This window comes from Triticum urartu, chromosome 1, assembly GCF_003073215.2.
Source record: "Triticum urartu cultivar G1812 chromosome 1, Tu2.1, whole genome shotgun sequence".
Lineage (NCBI taxonomy): Eukaryota > Viridiplantae > Streptophyta > Magnoliopsida > Poales > Poaceae > Triticum > Triticum urartu.
Window position 1 is genome coordinate 288,215,028 of NC_053022.1, and position 20,916 is coordinate 288,235,943.

At 45.7% G+C, this 20,916-nt stretch overlaps 2 protein-coding genes across 3 annotated transcripts; one reads left to right on the plus strand and one right to left on the minus strand.

The window, feature by feature from the left end:
• Positions 1 to 382: 382 nt before the first annotated feature.
• On the plus strand, positions 383 to 8,172 carry LOC125508204 (protein STABILIZED1). Its single transcript, XM_048672815.1, has 2 exons — positions 383 to 3,424; positions 7,722 to 8,172. Exon 1 carries the CDS (start codon positions 538 to 540, stop codon positions 3,403 to 3,405), a length of 2,868 nt encoding a protein of 955 aa, XP_048528772.1. The 5' UTR covers positions 383 to 537; the 3' UTR covers positions 3,406 to 3,424; positions 7,722 to 8,172.
• Positions 8,173 to 8,594: 422 nt separating this feature from the next.
• LOC125508212 (epoxide hydrolase B-like) lies at positions 8,595 to 10,945 on the minus strand. Of its 2 annotated transcripts, XM_048672827.1 has the most exons (5): positions 10,705 to 10,945; positions 10,414 to 10,631; positions 9,476 to 9,637; positions 9,152 to 9,387; positions 8,595 to 9,016 (listed from the first exon to the last, which is right to left on the minus strand). In XM_048672827.1, the coding sequence occupies exons 1-5, from the start codon at positions 10,784 to 10,786 to the stop codon at positions 8,764 to 8,766; spliced, it is 951 nt and encodes a 316-aa protein (XP_048528784.1). In that variant the 5' UTR covers positions 10,787 to 10,945; the 3' UTR covers positions 8,595 to 8,763. The 2 variants fall into 2 exon arrangements, with proteins under 2 accessions (XP_048528784.1, XP_048528791.1); XM_048672834.1 differs by lacking the exon at positions 9,476 to 9,637.
• Between the last annotated feature and the right edge of the window lie 9,971 nt (positions 10,946 to 20,916).

The following is a 20,916-nucleotide window of genomic DNA, read 5'->3' on the forward strand; positions in this document are numbered from 1 at the left end:
GAACATTATCAATGAGCTGAATTCTTGGAGAATCGCTGGATTCAAAGGAGCACAATGGACAGGCGCGAGATAATTTCTTTCTTTCTCTCTTTCTTTCTTTTTCTAGTGTACATTTGTATAGCTTTTCCTTCCCCTTTCTGGCTGTTAGCCGTCCTGAACCTTGACCTGTATTTTTTGGGGTGTCTCATCCTATCTTAATGAATGAAATCAGCACAATGCTGTTTTTCGTCAAAAAAAAAGAAAGATAGGATCGGAAAATACGTGTTCCTCGATCCCAATCGCATATCAGGGTGTGTGCGTGCTTGCCTTCGTAAAGATGCGCGTGTTTCTTAGAAAAAACGTAGTCACGCACGCACCGCCTCTAAAATTGTACTACACCAAGAGGGGCCCTAGACCTTGAGCTGGTCACGGCAAAGGCCGGTCACGCCCTCTCCCAATCTCCCCCGACCCAACCCATCTGCTCCGCCGCCGCTCTCCCCGCTCCTCTCCTCCCTCCAGATCGCCCCGTCCTTCTCCCGCCTCTCCCTCCTCGGCGACATGAGCGGCCCAGCCCCGACCCCGCCGCCGCCCCCTCCTCCGGCGGCGGCGCCCGCCCGTCCCGTGCGCTACGACTTCCTCAACTCCAAGCCGCCCCCCAACTACGTCGCGGGTCTCGGCCGTGGCGCCACCGGCTTCACCACCCGTTCCGATATCGGGCCGGCCCGCGCTGCCCCGGACCTCCCAGATCGCTCCGCCGCCGCGGCTGCTCCTCCCGCTGTCGGGCGCGGCCGCGGGAAGCCCCCCGGCGAGGACGAAGGCGGTGATGAAGGCGGCGACGAGGAGAAGGGATACGACGAGAACCAGAAGTTCGACGAGTTCGAGGGCAACGATGCCGGCCTCTTCTCCAACGCCGACTACGACGATGATGACCGCGAGGCTGATGCTGTCTGGGAGAGCATCGACCAGAGGATGGACCTGCGCCGCAAGGATCGGCGCGAGGCGCGGCTCAAGCAGGAGATTGAGAAGTACCGTGCGTCCAACCCCAAGATCACCGAGCAGTTTGCTGATCTCAAGAGGAAGCTGGCTGATGTGTCCGTGCAGGAGTGGGAAAGCATACCTGAAATTGGGGATTACTCGGCGCGCAACAAGAAGAAGCGTTTCGAGAGCTTTGTCCCGGTGCCGGACACTCTGCTTGAGAAGGCCCGGCAGGAGCAAGAGCATGTCACAGCGCTGGACCCCAAGAGCCGTGCGGCTGGTGGCACTGAGACACCGTGGGCTCAAACTCCGGTTACCGACCTGACTGCCGTGGGTGAGGGCCGCGGTACTGTGCTTTCGCTGAAATTGGACAGGCTGTCAGATTCAGTTTCTGGGCTTACTGTTGTTGATCCAAAGGGATACCTTACAGACTTGAAAAGCATGAAAATTACTAGCGATGCTGAGATCTCTGACATTAAGAAGGCGAGACTGCTGCTCAGGTCTGTGACGCAGACAAACCCAAAGCATCCTCCAGGTTGGATTGCTGCTGCCAGGCTTGAAGAGGTTGCTGGCAAGCTCCAGTCTGCTCGGCAGCTCATTCAGAGGGGCTGTGAGGAGTGCCCCAAGAACGAGGATGTGTGGTTCGAGGCATGCCGGTTGGCTAGCCCAGACGAGTCAAAGGCTGTAATTGCCAGGGGTGTGAAGGCAATTCCCAACTCTGTGAAGCTGTGGCTGCAGGCTGCAAAACTAGAGAGTAGTGATTTGAACAAGAGCAGGGTTTTAAGGAAGGGATTGGAGCACATTCCTGATTCAGTTAGGTTGTGGAAGGCTGTTGTGGAGCTGGCGAACGAGGAGGATGCACGGATGTTGCTTCACAGGGCTGTGGAGTGCTGCCCACTTCATGTTGAGCTGTGGCTTGCCCTAGCAAGGCTCGAGACATATGACCAGGCAAAGAAGGTGCTTAACAAGGCCAGGGAGAAGCTCAACAAGGAACCTGCCATTTGGATTACAGCTGCAAAGCTGGAGGAGGCTAATGGGAACACCCAATCTGTAAGCAAGGTGATTGAGAGAGGTATAAGATCTTTGCAGAGAGAAGGGTTGGATATTGATAGGGAGGCATGGCTAAAGGAAGCCGAAGCGGCAGAGCGTGCTGGATCTGTGCTTACTTGCCAGGCTATTGTGAAGAGCACTATTGGAGTTGGGGTTGATGATGAGGACCGGAAGCGAACATGGGTTGCTGATGCTGAGGAATGCAAGAAACGTGGTTCAATTGAGACAGCTCGGGCCATCTATGCACATGCTCTTAGTGTGTTTGTTGCCAAAAAGAGTATATGGCTTAAAGCGGCGCAGCTTGAGAAGAGCCATGGGACAAGAGAATCTCTTGAAGCCATTCTCAGAAAGGCTGTCACGTACAATCCAAAAGCTGAAGTGTTATGGCTTATGGGCGCAAAGGAGAAATGGCTGGCTGGTGATGTCCCTGCAGCTCGGGCCATCCTTCAGGAAGCTTATGCTGCTATCCCTATTTCAGAGGAGATCTGGTTAGCTGCATTCAAGTTAGAGTTCGAGAACAATGAACCGGAGAGAGCAAGAATGCTTTTGACCAAGGCCAGGGAAAGAGGAGGCACCGAGAGGGTTTGGATGAAATCAGCAATTGTTGAGAGGGAATTAGGAAATGTGAATGAGGAAAGGAGGCTGTTGGAGGAAGGTCTGAAGTTATTCTCCTCATTTTTCAAATTGTGGTTAATGCTTGGACAGATGGAAGACCGGATTGGCCATGTAGGGAAGGCAAAGGAGGTTTATGAGAATGGACTCAAACACTGCCCTGGTTGCATCCCTCTTTGGCTCTCGCTAGCTAGTCTAGAGGAGAGGATAAATGGCTTGAGTAAGTCGCGCGCTTTCCTCACCATGTCAAGGAAAAAGAATCCAGCTACACCTGAACTATGGCTTGCAGCAATTCGAGCTGAATTGAGGCACGGGAACAAAAAGGAAGCTGATTCTCTACTAGCCAAGGCATTACAAGAGTGTCCAACAAGTGGCATTTTGTGGGCTGCAGCTATTGAGATGGTGCCACGTCCGCAACGCAAATCAAAGAGCTCAGATGCTATAAAGCGATGTGATCATGATCCACATGTCATTGCAGCTGTCGCCAAACTTTTCTGGCATGACAGGAAGGTTGATAAAGCAAGGAGTTGGTTGAACAGAGCTGTTACTCTTGCTCCTGACATTGGGGATTTTTGGGCATTGTACTACAAATTTGAACTCCAGCACGGAAATGCGGACACACAAAGGGACGTTCTGAAACGATGCATTGCAGCTGAACCAAAACATGGCGAGAGATGGCAAGCTATAAGCAAGGCTGTTGAGAACTCACATCAACCAGTTGATGCCATCCTGAGGAAAGTTGTTCTGGCTCTTGGTGCAGAAGAAAATCCCAATGCTGCAGAACCCTAGTCCTTACTGTTTCGATAAGGTATTTTTCTGTTCCAATAAATATAAATTTGCTATCCTCATGCTCTGAAACTTCTGATGCATCATGTAGCTACTTCTCGTTGTGTGTCAATTCACTATTATTCAGCTATAAGAGTAGCGACATATATTTTGGCACAGAGGGAGTACTTGAGATAAAATATATTTTTAGCAATTTATAAGGTTTGAGTTGCAAGTATGCATACCTCTTAACTAGAAGTAGTCACGCACCTTGTTGTGCCGTTTTCTTTGTAGTATCCCTTTGTTGGCTGTCCGCTTGGTGGATTCTTTTTTTTTCTGTTGTTTATTTCATGCGTGGAGTACTGCTGTATTACCCCATAAGAGGTTAGCATGCTTTGTTGACAGTGAACCACCCGGTGATTACATGGTTATTCTTGCCTCGCCTTAGTTTGTGGTTTCCTAAGGTAGTATGTAGATCAATGGATGAAATAACTAATGTCCATAACTTCTTGCCTCGCCTTAGTTAGTGGTTTCCTAAGGTAGTATATAGATCAATGGATGAAATAACTAATGTCCATATCATTTCATAAGGAAACACGACAAATATTTCATTCGACAGTACAAAACAAATCATCCAGCTCATAACATTTCAAATACAAAGTTTTCATCAATACTTCATCTACTTCTTGATTCAAAAGCCTTCGGACTAAGATTCCATTTGTTTACATGTAAGAGCTAGCTTATGTCATCTTTGCCAGGATTTCATGTCTTGAGCATTGGCTTTGAGTGGAGTTTCTGGTAATGCATGAATTATGCTAGCACAAAATTAGCCAAATATAATAATATATCAAAGTGCATGATCTAACTTCTTAGTTGTTTAGACAAAAGCCTCCAATTTCATACCAAACTACAGGCCTTCCTCCAAATCCGTGGAGGCCTATTTATTTCAGTGTTTATTTGATCCTAATAAATATCTATGATTAAGTGATATATAACAACATCCAAACAAAAAATTACTCATCATTGGTCAATTCCATTACCTCTGCTTGTGTCTACTGTTGGATGGATTTGATATGGACAAGCTTGTTGAACTATGGGGCACATTGCTTGAACATGATTATTCCAATATAAACTATGAAATCTTATTTCCAAGAATAGTGCTAGGATATTGTTGTACATGATTTCAAGGGTTGAGGTAATTAAGGACCTTGCTTTCCTTTAGTGGTGCAATTGACCCTTGACGCAAAATAAATATCAGCTACCTATGCTTCACTGCAGTAATGTTGAGTAAAGCCTAGTTTTCATATTAAGCATAAAATTTATAAGAAGCTTTCTACAATATAAAGTCTCTATTTGGTATTATGAGTTACTAAGACTCGTGCCATAAAAATTAAGAGTGGTTTAATATAGAGGTAGTAACCAGGGTGCTAAAAATATAAGATCTGACCTAACATGAAGCGATATGATCTTATTATGCTACTGTTTAACATTGTGATACATGATAGTTAAGAGGATGTGAGTGCACAAAACTACAAACTGATTTGAGGAACAGACCAGGTTTCCAGTTTACACTTAAGAGCATACTATTAGTTCCTACTTCCTGCTATATAAATTAGCTATATATCTGAACCTTCTGAACAGAAATATAGTCGGCACATATTTGTAGTCACCTGAAAGTGTCATATATCATGACTATCTATTGCAATTTCTTCCCCAGTTCATATTAAGCTCGTGACTTGTAACATAGTATACCTGCAACTATGAACTTCAGTTAATTAGTACATAGTTTTCAGGAAGAAGTGAAGAGCACACATGTTCAATGCCCAAAATAATGTAGCCATGCAAATTCTAGACTTTTGTTGCATCTTGGATCTGGGGTGGCTAGATATGTACCACCATTTTTTTTTTGACAGTTAGATATGTACCACTTAATCACATAAGAAACTCTATTCTCAATAATAATAATAATAAATCACATAAGCAACTCTAGCTGAACCAGGTCCAAGAGGGAGTGCTCACAAACACAGGAGAACAATCCCCCCCTCCCCCCCTAAAACACGGGTGTTAATAGGCAAAAGTCATCCTAGAAATCCAAACTCAGTGGAATAAAATTATACCATTCCATATTAGAATCCATGGCTCATCTCTTCGTCATATATTCCATATTGCTTCAGAATTCAATTAAGAGACAGGGGGTGGGGTGACACGCAGTGGCGGAGACCCTGGCCCCCCCTAACATCACTGATTTGGTACTAATATAGCAATGAACAGTGCATAATTTAGAGAATAATACATGCATTAGTGTAGTTTGGCCCCTGTAATCCAAAGTATGTGTCATTTGGCCCCCCTAATCTTTAATTCCTGGCTCCGCCACTGGTGACACGCGGTGTACATTGTCGAGATGTACAGGAGGACGAAGAATACCATAGAATGCAGGGTAGATTGGGATGGACGGCCACTTCGACGCAACACGGCGCTGAGCTCCTGAAGACATGCGACAGTTCTGCAGAGAACAGCCGGCATACGTGTTGGCGTGTTGACCGCACTTGTACAGTAAACACGGGTCGGCAATGGCAAGCTTGCCGGCAGGGGTGCGGTCTCCAGGCGGTTCCGGCGTTGGCGAGCTCACCGGCAGGGATACGGCCGCCGTGCGGTTCCAGCGGCGCTGCGCTAAGCGGCTGTTCTGGAGATAACGATCGGCATAGTTTTTGCCTACACTGCTACAATATAACATACAGTTCAGCATTGCGAGCTCGCCGGTTGGGGTGCGGTCTCCACGTGGTTCCAGCGGCGGCGAGCTCGCCGGCACGTATGCGGCTGCCATGCGGTTCCAGCGGCGGCGAGCTCTCCAGCTGGGGCTGCAGCCTCCACACGGTTCGGGCAACGGTGAGCTTCCTGGCAGGGGTTAAGGACTCCACGAAGTTTCCATGACGACCAGCGAGCAGTGACGGGACTGGGCTTGAATGGAGGAAGAGGAAAATCAATAGAGAAGAAGTAGAACCAAGGACGACGGGAGGAGATACCGAGTGGCGCCGAGCATGGCGACATGCTTCGTATTTGAGCTTTGAATCTGATTGATAAAATATTTGAAAGTTAGAGGAGGTAAGCTGGCAAGGGGAGCACGGATTGGGAATGTGAAGCGGTGGAAGGAAGGTGATTGGGGGCAAGAAGAGGGTTCTCGAGGTGGGAGGCAGGGAGGGGGAATTGATTGCTTCTTTGCCCTCTGCTCTCGTTGCTGCCTCGACAAGTGTCCTCGACAAGTGTGTTTTGGCCCACTTGTCAGAGCTGAGTGTAGATGTGAACGGACGACCACCAAGTGAATCTTTAGAAATATATAAAAGTAAAATAGGAAAGAATGTACTGAATTGGCATGCGATTCTGCAAAGCACAAACTTAGGGCTAGTTTGGATGCTGTCCTGGGCTGCATGGCTGGGCAAATGTGCTGCCTGGCTTGGGCCTGGAATTTCGGATTTTTGTGGCCATTATGGGACGGAGGGAGTATAAGACATTTTAGATCACTAGTGAGGGAGTAGTTGTTTGGATTGTGCCTGGCCTAGGAGGTTGTCAAAGGAATCTACATGGCATTAACTTTAGAAGCACATAATTTCTTCACAGTTACATTATCCTGGAATACTTCTGTAGGCGATTCGCCAGGTTTGAATTTTGACCTGCTACAAAAATCAAATCAGATATAGGAGGTTACTGCTTGATCTTGCCTGCCGCCGGGAGGCGAGCTAGCCGAGTGATTAAGCAGCAGGCGGGACGTCGACGGTGACTACATGCGGCGGCAGCGGTTCTGTTGCTGGATCATAGAGCTGATAAATTCAGTAAAGCTGAATCATAGATCAGCTCCCAACGAATTTGTGTGGAACTGATAATTAATCACCCAACAACACTTGTAATTTGCGAGCCAGTGTTTTTTCCAACAAAAATTCAAAATAGTGAGCATGGATATTAATATGTTGCTTGAAATTGCTCAAGATGAAATATCTTTTCTGGTCCTTGGTTGGAAAGGATGTATGTTTTCTGGTTGCTGCAATGGAACATGATCTGGATGGGTTCACATGTGATTGTGACAACACATCTGCAGTTTCTAACTGCAGTACTACCTCAGAAGCAGAATTAAGGACACTACCTCAGAAGCAGAATTAAGGACTGATATATGCCAAACCTAGTGTTTTTGTTGATGGAAAGTACTATATAATATGCCCATCAGACTGTGAGTCTAAAATGTAGCTCAATATCGATTTTCAACAACTGGTTGTATTTCCTGCAAGTCTATTGTTTGCCTTGCGTTTTGCTGCCATCTTGCCTTACCTTATACGGCTTCCCTTATGCAGGTCATCCAAATATCGGGCTGAAGAGTTATAGATGACGGTGCGCCAGATAAATGCTCCTTGTAGTTTATTCAAGATGCCCTAAGCCCCCGACTGATGATTGTATCATGCATATCTGGTGGAGACCCCAAAATCATTTATGCCAAGCAAGCGGTGTTGATACTCATTTATACCAAGCGAGCGAGCTGGTGATCTCATATGTGCACTGCAAGATTTCTGGGAAATTGGTTCAGCTGGCTTTTGGTGATAGGAGGTCTGTCATGTACCGAAAGCGCCTTGTTGTAACTTTAAAAGAGTTAATGATCATCAACCCACTAATGTGCTTGTATTCTGTATTCCGGTACAGTATGTTACAAGATTTTAATGTTTGGAATGCATTTACGAAGTGGTCTGTTTGTTACCTGACGCATTATATTTGCTCTGACCTTTGTGGTAAAAAGTTATTCTTCTTCTACTCTTATAGCTTACTCTGAATGATGTAACATTCATTGTCTGTATGCTGGTAGTTTTGCCTATTGATTGAGTTTGCACTCGCACAAATGACATAAACTGCCACTTAAGCAGTTGATCAGCTGGCGTGCTGACTAAGAGTTGTTCCCAATCCTCGTGTTGCATGGGATTCCGTACTAGCCTACCTGGAGTCACCCAAGGGTCAAATGTATACAATGCACTTCTCGTGTGTAGCGACCATAATCTCACACAGCTGTTAAAAACATGGAGTTGTTATAGCCAGGATGATTCACCCCTTGGGGCATACGAGGCTAGAGACCATCTTCGATTCGATCCCTGGGAATTCCAAGTGAAATTCAGATAGGTTTTTGGCGAAATACACGATTCCCACGAGGACTGAACACTGGCGTTCTAGAGGACAGCACGGACCCAACATACATACGTATATTTATTATTAAAGGTTGTTGATGAAACTAGCATATCCTTCACTTCACAGGAAGCACGCATCATATGTTCATAACACTGCAGAATGTGCACGGAGTAGGGTGCTCAACCAAGTGCAGGCCAAGCATAATAGACTTATAGACCCCGTGTGTCAAGCCACAGGATGGTCCTTGAGGAAGCCAAGGAGGAGCTCGTTGACCTTGTCCGGGAACTGCTCCTGAACGAAATGGCTTCCTTCAGGGATGTAAGTGATCTTCAGATCCGGCGCAAACTTCTCCATGGTGCCATTTTTCAACACGGCCTCGACCCCGGGGAACTTGATCACGTAGTCTTTCTCCCCCATGACGACGAACACCGGGACTTCGAATTTTGGGTCTTCGATTGGTTGCCTCTTATGGAGAGACCTGTCAAGCGTTGCAGCACACATGTAATACCTGTCAATACTTGATGAACCTAATACCACAAACTATTGAGTCACCACAACGGCACATAGTCTAGGCACCTTTAAGAGAATGGAAATTAGTAGTCCCTGCGTTTACCTGTATGGCATCTGCAGTGGATACACGAAACCTGATTTCTCATAGAGGGACGTGTAGACTGCAAGATCCTCCTCGGTGAACCACTCTGGAAGGGGAGTCGACAGGTCCGCGAGATCCGTGATTTCTTGATCTTCCTTCGCTGTCGGGATTTCGCTTCTAGAGAAGAGAATGTAGATGGTGCGCACGACTCGCTTGACGTCATACCTGCCAAAGTCTGCCTCTGCTCTTCCTGGTTCCTGCACAGCGCAAGCTTTTTGTATCATATCATGAGAAGAACTCTCTAGTCATGTGCTTGACATGGGACTTTCAGGTTAGGGTAAAAACCCGCCAACGCAGTATATAGAAGCCTTCGGGCATGGCAGTGAAGGAGGAGCCACCGTGAAGAAAAGGGATGCCCAAACACATAACACCGCATGTGCGGCTGGGGTGACGAAGAGCAAAATCATAAGCTAGCATGGCTCCGAAATCCTTTGCCACAAGGTAAGCCTGATGCGAAGCAAAATGGAAGTTATCAGACGAGAACGTTGAAGAATAGCACTGTTTTTAGTGAGGGAATTATCTTATTTTGTATGCTTAAATAATGATCAACGTCGACCAGAAGGGCATGTTTGACTCTCGGTGCTGCCTATATCCCATTGAGTGCCAGCTTAAAACACATCAACTCGATGGAACTGATACCAATCGATAATTTTATACTCTAGATGAACAAATGAAACAGCAGAACTGTGACAAATTTGCCTCTTAAAAGTGCGAGAGAGTACTTTTAAGCACGCTATGAATAAATTGTAATTGTGTCGATGAAACATTAGACCTGTTTCAGAAGAACAATATACCTGTTTTCATAGGTATACATTAATTCTGGAAATATATTACAGTAATAGACTCAAGTGGTCGCCCAACAAGTGAACAACCCAGCTCTCACATAAGATGGAGGAAGAAGACATGGTTATGTGTTTGTAACTACACCAACTCTACCATGATTTCCTGTTTAAAACCTCCATAAATTTCTGCAAATTTCTTACATATTTAAGCAATCAATCTCAACTTCTTCAAATATCTAGTTCCATCTGAATTTTTCTCCCACAGGACCCTGGACTAGTAGAACTCACAGTGACTGTTACGGCCATGTTAGTAACTCTGTACGACCACCATCCCACGCTGATTTTAAGAGACTAACAACAACCAAGAATTCCCTTTTCCCCCAATCCGAACTGACCCCTGATTCCCCCGAAAGTGTCCAATAATTCAGGGCTAGATGGCACCTTGGGGACGGAGAGCGCATCCAGGAGGGCGAGGAGATCCTCTGTCAGGTCGCTGTACGCCGCCGCCTCCGGCTCCGGCGGCTGGTCGGAGAGGCCATACCCCCGCCAGTCCGGCGCGATGGCACGGTACCCGGCGGCGGCCACGGCCAGCATCTGGTGGCGCCACGAGTACCATATCTCCGGGAAGCCGTGCAGGAACAGCACCGTCCCGAGCTCGCCTGCAAGCAAACAACGGTCACCACTCACATCGGCCGGCCTGCCGCGGGCGTGGTCGAGGGAGGGGGCACTGACCTGTGCCTGCTTGCGCTACGTGGAGGTTGAGGCCTCTGATGGCGAGGTGGCTGTGCTCGATCCGCTGCTCCACCATGGCCATGGCTTGCGCCGCCCTGCTCCTCTCCCGCGTCACTTCTTGGAAGGCTTTCTGATTGCCCGTTCTTTCTTTAGACTTTAGAGCTTGTGGATGGAGATTGCCGGCTTGCTGGTAACAACGACAGTTAGTCCGGAGAGGCGGAGATGCTGCCGAAGAACAGAGAGCGCCAGTTTTGTCTCTAGTACTGCCCACCAACTACTATAGCTTCCACAAAGGCCCTGTTTGGATACTCTAACTCGGTTAGAGGTTAGAGTTAGATTCTAACCCTGAACTAACCCTAAACTAACTCTAGCCAAAGAGGTGTTTGGATGACAGAGTTAGATGGAGCGCGGATACGGCGAGGCACCTTCACGGACGATGTGAGAGGGAGGGAGGAAGATGACGAGAAGTTTCGAGAAAGTGGGAAGGGATCTGCTGCGGCGAGAGCAAGAGAAAAAAATGTTTTTTTAATGGTCCTGAGAAGAACTAACCCAAATAAACACCACTTGGGTGGGTTAGATTTTTTAGATGGATTAGATGCATCTAACCCAAACTAACCCTTCTGTTTGGATATTTTTGAGTTAGTTGTGTCCAATCTAACCCAAACTAACTCTAACCTATGGATCCAAACAGGGCCAAAGTTTATCGACGACCGAGATAGTGCTGGTCGGCCGGTTGGTTCGTCTTGCCCATCAACGTAAGTTTTTTCCTCTTCAAACAATCTGATTTTATTAGCTCCTTCGTTCACAAATATAAATGTTTTAGATATTTTATTATATAGGCTGTATACATAATGAAATGAGTGATCAAACATACTACTACCTCCATTTCAGTTTATAAGTCTTACGCGTATACCTAGGTTGTCAATTTTATCACCTTAATATAAACTATATAACACAAAAATTATACGGTTTGAAAATAGAGCATCTGAAGTTTATATTGGTATATTTTTTATAATATATGACTTGTATTAAGTTGGTCAAATTAACGACCTAGAGGTACGCGCTTGCCCTGTAAACTGAGAGAGAGGTAGTATAACATGTCTATATACATTCATTCATAAATAAAATTAGAATATTTTGTATTTATAAACGGAGAGAGTATTAAAGATATAAATATAGTACTAGTAAATTACATAAAAACTAATCCCTTCGTGCCATATTAATATCGCTCAAACAGATGTATATAGACGCATCTCAGTGTTAAATACATCCATTGAGTGTCAATTAATACGGGATGGAGGGAGCCATATTTGGGGCAACATTATAACCACCAGTTTTGGCTCATGAAATGCAATAGACGTTTGAGCAAAGTCGTATCTGTTTCGAGAAAAGCTTTATGTTTCATTGCATTGATTGTGAAAAGAGTCACCACAAGCCCTAACAAGGACACACTCAGACGTAAAGTAACCCAATGAAGGCCATGCCCAATGTACAATAGCCCAATGAAGGTCATAGTCCCTGCACACCACAACGCCCATAAAGCTAGCTGTGACTCCCTTTGGAGCAAACTCACAAGCCCAGATGCGCCCACCAAAGCCCATAGCCTAGCCTTTGAGTTGATCGTGTCGAGGAGATGGGCAAGGCTGAGCCAAGGTTGAAGATGATTGTGTTACGATGCTTCCACATGCATCAACTCACTCGCTGGATGACGGGGACATGCCCTTTGGAGCTAAGGCAGGAGCTGAGAGGCAAGTTTCCCGCCACCAGTCCACAAAGTCCGCCCCGTCCGCTGGACTAGTGACAGTCAGCATGGTCCACGAGAGCACCTCCTAGTAGAGCATGCGTGAGGAGTAGCCAAAGAGGAGGTGGACCATCGTCTCCTTCGACTGGTTGCAGAACACACAACTCGGTCTGTGTAGTGCAAGCCATGATACTCAAGCCGCTCCGTGGTCCAGTATCGATCGAGCCACATAATTCAAAAAAGAAGAAGCGATCGAGCCACATGAAAAACTAGATCCTTGTGGGGGGGGGGGGGGGGCTCTAGATGAGCCTCCACGAGCACGATCTTACCGCGCCCTCGGAGGGTGCATCACATCAACTCTTGGATGTGTACCGCGCATCCGTCGTCCAATGCCACTAGGTGGGGAGTGAGCTGCATCACGTTGACCAAGTGCCAGATCTGGATACAATCCCAAAGAGCCAACGACCCGAGGACCCCCTGATATCTGAGATCCTGCGGTGACCGTTTCGGGCATCCCAAACAATCTGCCCCTTCCTGGTACGGTTGGAGACCAATAGGAGTACCTCAGGTGCGATCACTGAGATGTCCCGACCATCAAGTCAGAGGTCCTCCCAAAATAAGATAGTAGCTCCATCGTGAACCACCATCTTGGTGGAAGCGGTGAACACTGCACGTTCATCTCGGGAGAACTAGAGGTCGAGGCCCTTCCAGGGGTGGTCGGGATCAATGTGCATCCTCCAGAGCCAGTGTACCGGGAGACTGATAGTCACCTTCTCGAGGTCCAAAATGTTGGGGAGCGTTGCATGGAAAACAAAAAAAATTCTACGCACACGCAATGATTTATTCATGAAGATGCATAGCGAGGGGGAGAGTGTGTCTACATACCCTCATAGACCATAAGCGGAAGCGTTTCTCAATGCAGTTAATGCAGTTGAACTTCTTCGCGCTTCAACCGATCAAGTACCGAACACACTGCACCTCCGTGTTCTACACACATTCAGCTCGGTGACGTCTCTCGCCTTCTTGATCCAGCAAGACATCGAGGTAGTAGATGAGTTCCGTCAGCACGACGGCGTGGTGACGGTGATGGTGAAGTGATCCTCGCAGGGCTTCGCCTAAGCACTACGAAAATATGACCAGGGGTGTAAATGGTGGAGGGGGGCGCCGCACACGGCTAAACAATTGTTTGGTATGTGCTAGGCGCCCCCTCCTCATATATATATATATATATAATATAGGTGGGAGGGAGAGGGGAGAGGCCAAGGGGCGCCCCAAGTAGGTCCGAATCCTACTTGGGCCCCTTGGCCGTGTCCCCCCTGCCATGTTTGTTGGAGGGGGAAGGAAAGAGGGGGGAGGGGGAGGGAAGGAAGGGGGAATCCTATTCCTCTCTTTCCTTTCCCTTCCCCTCTTTCCTTATCCTCCTAGGCAGGCCCATATGGGGGCGCACCAACCCCTTGTGGCTGGTGCGTTTCCCCTCTTGGCCCATAAGGCCCATATCTTTTGCCGGGGGTGCCCGGAACCCCTTCCGGTGACCCGATAAGTACCCGGTACCCCTCGAAACACTTTCGGTGTCCAAATACCATCGTCCTATATATCAGTCTTTACTTCTCGACCATTTCGAGACTCCTCGTCATGTCCGTTAACTCATCCGGGACTCCGAACCAGATTCGGTCACCAAATTACATAACTCATATAATACCATATCGTCATCGAACATTAAGCATGCGGACCCTACGGGTTCGAGAACTATGTAGATATGACCGAGACACCTCTTTGGTCAATAACCAATAGCGGAACCTAGATGCCCATATTGGCTCCTACATATTCTACGAAGATCTTTATTGGTTGAACTGTTATGACAACATACGTAATTCCCTTTGTCTATCGGTGTGTTACTTGCTCGAGATTCGATCGTCGGTATCTTCAAACCTAGTTCAATCTCGTTGCCGACAAGTCTCTTTACTCGTTCCGTAATACACCATCTCGTGACTAACTCCTTAGTTGTTTGCTTGCAAGCTTATGATGTGTATTACCAAGAGGGCCCAGAGATACCTCTCCGAAACTCGGAGTGACAAATCCTAATCTCGATCTATGCCAACTCAACAAACACCTATGAAGATACCTGTAGAGCATCTTTATAGTCACCCAGTTATGTTGTGACGTTTGATAGCACACACTACAAAAAAAATACACTTCTGTGATGATACGTGTTTGTCATAGTAGGTCGCATTTTCTGTCATGCATGTACATCCATGACGATTTTATGACAGAATCAAGATAGTCATACCTGTGCTGTCGTAGAAGTGTTCCATGACATTACCAAAATTATCATCATGGAAGTGTCCACTTCCATGACGATAAATCCCGCGTCACAGAAGTGCTTTCGTTAAGGGTGACCGACACGTGGCATCCACCGTAACGGAACGCCGTTAAGCTATCGGGTCAGGTTTTGGATCCGATAAACCGTTAACAGCCCCGACAAATGGGGATTTTCCACGTGTAAAATCATCATTGGCTGGAGGAAACACGTGTCGGCTCATCGTTGGGACAGATGTCATCCACTCATTGGACAGAAGGCGCCTATGATACGTCGACATGTGGCATGACCCAACAGAGGCCCATTCCTGTGAAAAGGCCGGCCTGTTTGACTTGGTCAAAAGGTGGCGGGCCAGCCCATGTAAAGCCTGTTAACGGCCTGTTCGCATATAGCCCATTTATAGCCCGCTAACCCAAGGCCCATTATGCCCTATCCGAATTAGGCCCAGTAGCGTCATCTGGGCCACCCAATATGATTCCAGCCCGTTTTCATTTTTGGCCCATGTATGGCCCATGGCGTCTTTTGGTCCATATGAGGCCCTATGTAACTCTTGGCCTATTAACGACCCGTGGTGAAACTGGCCCGTAATGAACAGTGTATCACTTTACACCCATTAACGGCCCGTGGTGAAACTGGCCCGTAATGAACAGTGTATCACTTTATACCCATTAACGGCCCGTTATTCTGTTGGGCCGTTTCCAGCCCATGTTATCTTTCGGCCTTCTCAGAGCCCATTTATTCTTGGGCTCATTTCCAGCATTCGTTTACTTACAGCCCGTTACTGTCATTTTCTGCTTGTGGGCCAAATTCAGCCCGTGGTTACAGTCGGCCCGTTTGTGGTCCGTTAATACGTTGGGCCGTTTTCATAGCATGATCAAATACGACCTATTAACGATGGCCCGTTATGGTCGGCCCATGAACAGACGATTCCAACTCTAGCCCGTTTACGGCCATAATGCGGTCTGTTTGGCCCATGTTTATCCAATCGATCATACGGCCCGTATAAGGCCCATTGATGATACGGCCCGCAGAAGGCCCATTGTTTCTACGGCCCGTAGAAGGCCCATTGTTTCTACGGCCCGTAGAAGGCCCACTGTTTCTACGGCCCGTAGGAGGGCCCACTGTTTCTACGGCCAGTAGGAGGCCCAGTGTCACTACAGTAAATATTAGCCCATGGTTATTGTGGCCTAGTTTTAAAAAATAGGTTATTGCAGCCACTAGCTAACCGCAGAAAAAGAACTGCAATGACTACAAGCAAACAAATAAACAAGACAACAAGGAAATAAATAAGCAAGCAACTAACGCTAGGCTATCACGGCTATTACACATATTACATCCACTGGGCATCAAAGTTCGCCACCAGTGCAAATATAGGGAACAAAGCAACATATCATATACACTGGTTGTCAAAGTTGGCGACTAGCGCAAATAAACGCCGCAGCAAAACAAATCCAGAACTGAAACCACTTCAGAAGATCTCAAGAAACAATATCCTGGGTACCCATAATGCTGGCAAGATGCTTAGCAAGCTTATTAACTTTCTCTTGTTTGGCGCTTAAATCCTCCAACGCTTGTTGTTGCACTAGAAAATATGCATCTGAATTCTGCAGGGACTTCCTTAGTCCTTCAGCTTCCTGTTGCAGCACATCTGATCAATGTCTTTCAACTTGAAGTTGAGACTCAAGAAGATGAACTGATTCAGGCGGCGAGTTTGAAGAGCTTGTGCCAGCAGTAGTGGCTAGTAACTCGAACACTACATCAAGACAGGACTTTTGGATTCCCTCACTGTCGTCAAGATAGTTTTTATCAGCTTTCTTGGAGACTAGCAGGGATGTCTCACTATCTTGAACCTTATCTGCATTACTTCCTTTACCATTGGATAACGCGGTACTGTTCTCCAATATTTTGTCTGCATTCTAAAAGAGAAACAAGCAGACACATCACATGTTTACCATGTTGTATATGAAACTCATTTTGATAAATGAGTTCAGTAGTAAAGTGGACAGGATAAAAACATGAAACAAACATATATCTATGTACCATGGTCATTTTATGGTCTATATCATTCTAGTTTTTGTTGCCAAATCAAGATAGAGACATAGTTCAAATAATATTTGTTCAAGACAAAGCAGAATAGACAGAATATAAGTGTGGGTAACTATAGAGCAATAACAACACTTGTAATGTGCATGACATGAGAACATAACCGTTTATTCAATTGGAACTGAAATCAACATAGAGCAGGTTACAACAGCAAACTAGTTAAAGAAACAGGTTTAAAACATACCTGTTGCGCCATTGGAGTTTCAATTCCATCCTTCAAATTTGAAAATAGTTGGTATGAGTAAATACAGTAATGCAAGAGCAAAGGAGTATGAACCATAGCTACAGAACCTGACCTGAGAACAAATCTTCTTCTCCTTTAAGCGTTGAGTTGGGATTCGGAGTGGTGGTCCTTGTGCTTTGGGCACTGCAGTTCCCTTACTAACTGCTCATGTTTGGGTGCTCTGTGGTGGAGACGGTGCTGTGTCAACTGGAACTGGGTTACTATCTGCCGGGGTTGGGGTTAGAAGGGGTGTAGCTGGTTCTCTGTCCAATTGGGTAGGGGTACAATCTGCGAGAGTCTGGGTTATGTGTGGTGGATCTGGTCCTTGGGCAAGTACAACCGTGGTTCTATCTGCATCAACTGGTAGCACTATCTTTTCTGAAGACCGTGTTGTTACTCACTTAGATACTGCCATCGCACTCTCCAATTCAAATGGCTGATAAACAAGAAAAGTAATTGAAAGTATAAACATTGTATGATAGACAGGTGCAATGGATAGTGGGGAATAAAAGAGGGCATGAAATAATTCATATTTATGTTGTCTAACCAAACAGGATAGCATGAAACAATTTCACATATATGATGGCTAACTAAACATGATAGCATGACACAATTTCACATTATGATGGCTAACTAAAAAAGATGGAAAGACATAGTTCAAAATATGAGACTATGTAAACAGGATGACATGACATAACTATATAATGTGTTTATTAAATAGGTTGGCATGCCATAATTCACATACATTCACGGATAGAATGCCATAATTCAAAATATTATGACTGTAAACACTAAACAGGATGAGATGATATAACTATATGATGTCTTTATTAAATGGGTTGCCATGCCATAATTCAGATAGATGATGTGTATGTACTATGTAAACATGATGGCATGATATAATTCAAATATATGATTTATATAGTAAGCAAGTAAGCAGATGTCAATCCATATATGATGTAAAAACTAAGCAATGCAAGACAACATGCATGACATGGGTAATATAACCCTGCCAAGTTTGAGCATAGACCTCAGGGGGAAAATAGGACTGGTCATCAGTCTCTGAATCCTCCTCTGAGGAGCTCTCTATAACCAGCAAGATGTCTGCTTTAGCAGGTAGCATTGTCTGCTCTGAATACCTTGTTTTCACTCCAGATACTTCCATCATTGCTTCAAATGGCTGATGCACAGGAAGAGTAGTTGAATATACAAACGTTGTCGACAAATGGAACACGTAATACAAAAAAATGATAGCATGATATAATTCACATACATGATGATTGGCTAAACAGCATGTCATTGCATAATTCACATATATAATGCCTTTGCAACAAGATAGCATTGTATAATTCACATATATAATGTCTTGCAACAAGATGGCAATGCATAATTCACATATATGGTAATTAGACACTGAACAGGTGGCATTCACACAAAGTATGTCTAAACTAATCAAATGACATAGCAATGCGAGACACCATATGCATGATATGAGCAACATAACCCCGCCAAGTTAGAGCATACACCTCGGGGGGGGGGGGATAGGACTGGTCATCTGTCTCTGAATCCTCCTCTGAGGAGCTATCCATAACCAGCGAGATATGCGCTTCGTCAGATAGCATAGTCTGCTCTGAAGACCTTGTTTTCACTCCAGAATTTGCCATCACCGTGTCAAATGGCTAATGCACACGAAGAGCAGTTGAATGTACTAACATTGTTGACAAATGTAATATGTAACGAAAAAAAGGATGGCCTGATATAATTTACATATAAGATGACGTGCTAAGCAGGATGGCATTGCAAAATTCACATATATGATGCCTGGCTAAACAAGATGGCGTTGCATAATTCACATAAACGATGAATAAACTAAACAGATGGCATTCGCACAAAGGATGTCTAAACTAAGCAGATGACATATTTGATGTATAAAGTAAGCAATGCAAGACACCATATGCATGATATAACCAACATCAGCATGCCAAGTTAGAGCGAAGACCTCAGGGGGTAAATAGGAGTTGTCTTCTCCTTCTGAATCCCCCTCAAAACAGATATCTTCCTCTCGATTACAATCCGAAATGCATGGAGGGGGGGCTGCCTTTGCGCCTACCATGGAGCGACGTCTGCATGAAATTTTATTGCCACACAAGGCTCGTCTCTTTTGCTCTACATGTTCAGTTCCATTGTTTACAATAACTGTCATGCATAGGAATAAAACATAGTGAGATTATGTAAGGAGTGCATGCAGAAATCCAGAGTGATGGTAGCAACCTGTGGATAGACCCAAAACCAATAATAGCAGGCAGATAATGGCTTCAGTTAAAAAATACAGATAATGGCTTCTTTACTGTTTGTTTCCCACCCAACATGAAACTCATAGTAGACACCGGAGATTAACCAGATAGTAGATAGATACTATTGATAGCGGCCCCAATATGTACCCCACAACCATTTAAAAACTCAAGTTTGACCATTAGTTTGGAGCTGACTCAGAGTCTAATCGGTGAACAGGACGATAAAGTAGCATGTAATATTAAGCGATGCATAACGTAAGCAGACACGAAAGAGTGCGACCTCTCTTGCGGACCCGTATAGTCCTCGAGGTCATCTGCTCGGTTGATGATGGTAATGCAGTTTTCATGGCTGCCAGCGGCGGGGAAGAAGATCTGAGGCGGCGAAAGACAGTCTGGAGGCCGGATCCCTGCTGTGCTGGACCCTTCTGTCGTTGGAGCAGCTGAGCTGGGGTGGACGATGGCGCAGCAGGAGCGGGACAAACCACGCAAGGTTTTCTTTGACAACTATCTGTAAGAGAAGTAATTTTGTAAGGGCTCGTTTGAATTGGAGGATTCCAACAATGCAGAGATAGGAAATAGACAGGAATAGGATAGGAATGCACGTGCAAAACAGAGAATTTAAAAACACAGGATTTCTGCCAATCTAGGTGTTTGATTCACAACAATTGGAAGATCACAAGATGCAAAGAAGCATGGTGAGATTAAGTCAAACCACAAGAAAATGTACGGTTATAATGATATTATGCTACTATCTCTTAGTCTTGTGCTTCATGAATAGGAATTTGAAAAGGAGGACAAGTGAAAATTAAAATTCCTACGTTTTTTCTTTCAAGGAGACACTAAAGGAACAAATCCGTGTGCTCAGTGGACAATATATATAACATGTAGAGTAAAAAGGAGATGCAACAAGTGTACAACCTCTTTGGCGAAGCCATGTCGATCTCAGTGTGATTGGGTTGGCCGGTGAGGATGCTCCGGCTGACTTTGCTATCGGAGGAGGGGAAGAAGATCTTAGACGTTTGGAGATGGAGCCTGTTGGGGATATTACTACTGGACGTAAACCGGCCAGGGGTAGCCGGATTAACCTTATGAAGATTAGAAGCCCATGAAGACATAAGAATGATGGCGCTTTATGAAGGCCCAAGGCCCAGAGGCGAGTTAAGGCCTGTAGATGTAAACCGACCTTGTTATGTAACTTGGATTGTAAGATAGGAAGGATAGAGACCGAACCAGACACGTTTATGATCCGGCTTCGGGACTCTGTAAACCGGCGAGCGTCAACCTATGTATATAAAGGGACGACCCGACAGCGGTTTAGGGACAACAGACAACAACTCGAGAGCCAGACAAAGCGGATTCGCTCCCTGGCCTTCGAAACCCCAGCAATATCAATCACAACTAGACGTAGGCTTTTACCTTCATCGAAGGGGCCAAACTAGTATAAACTCCCTGTGTCCCCTTGTCTGGTTTAACCCCTTTAAGCTAACCCGTTGCGATGGCTCCACGACTAAGTACTTTCACAAGGACATCTGCC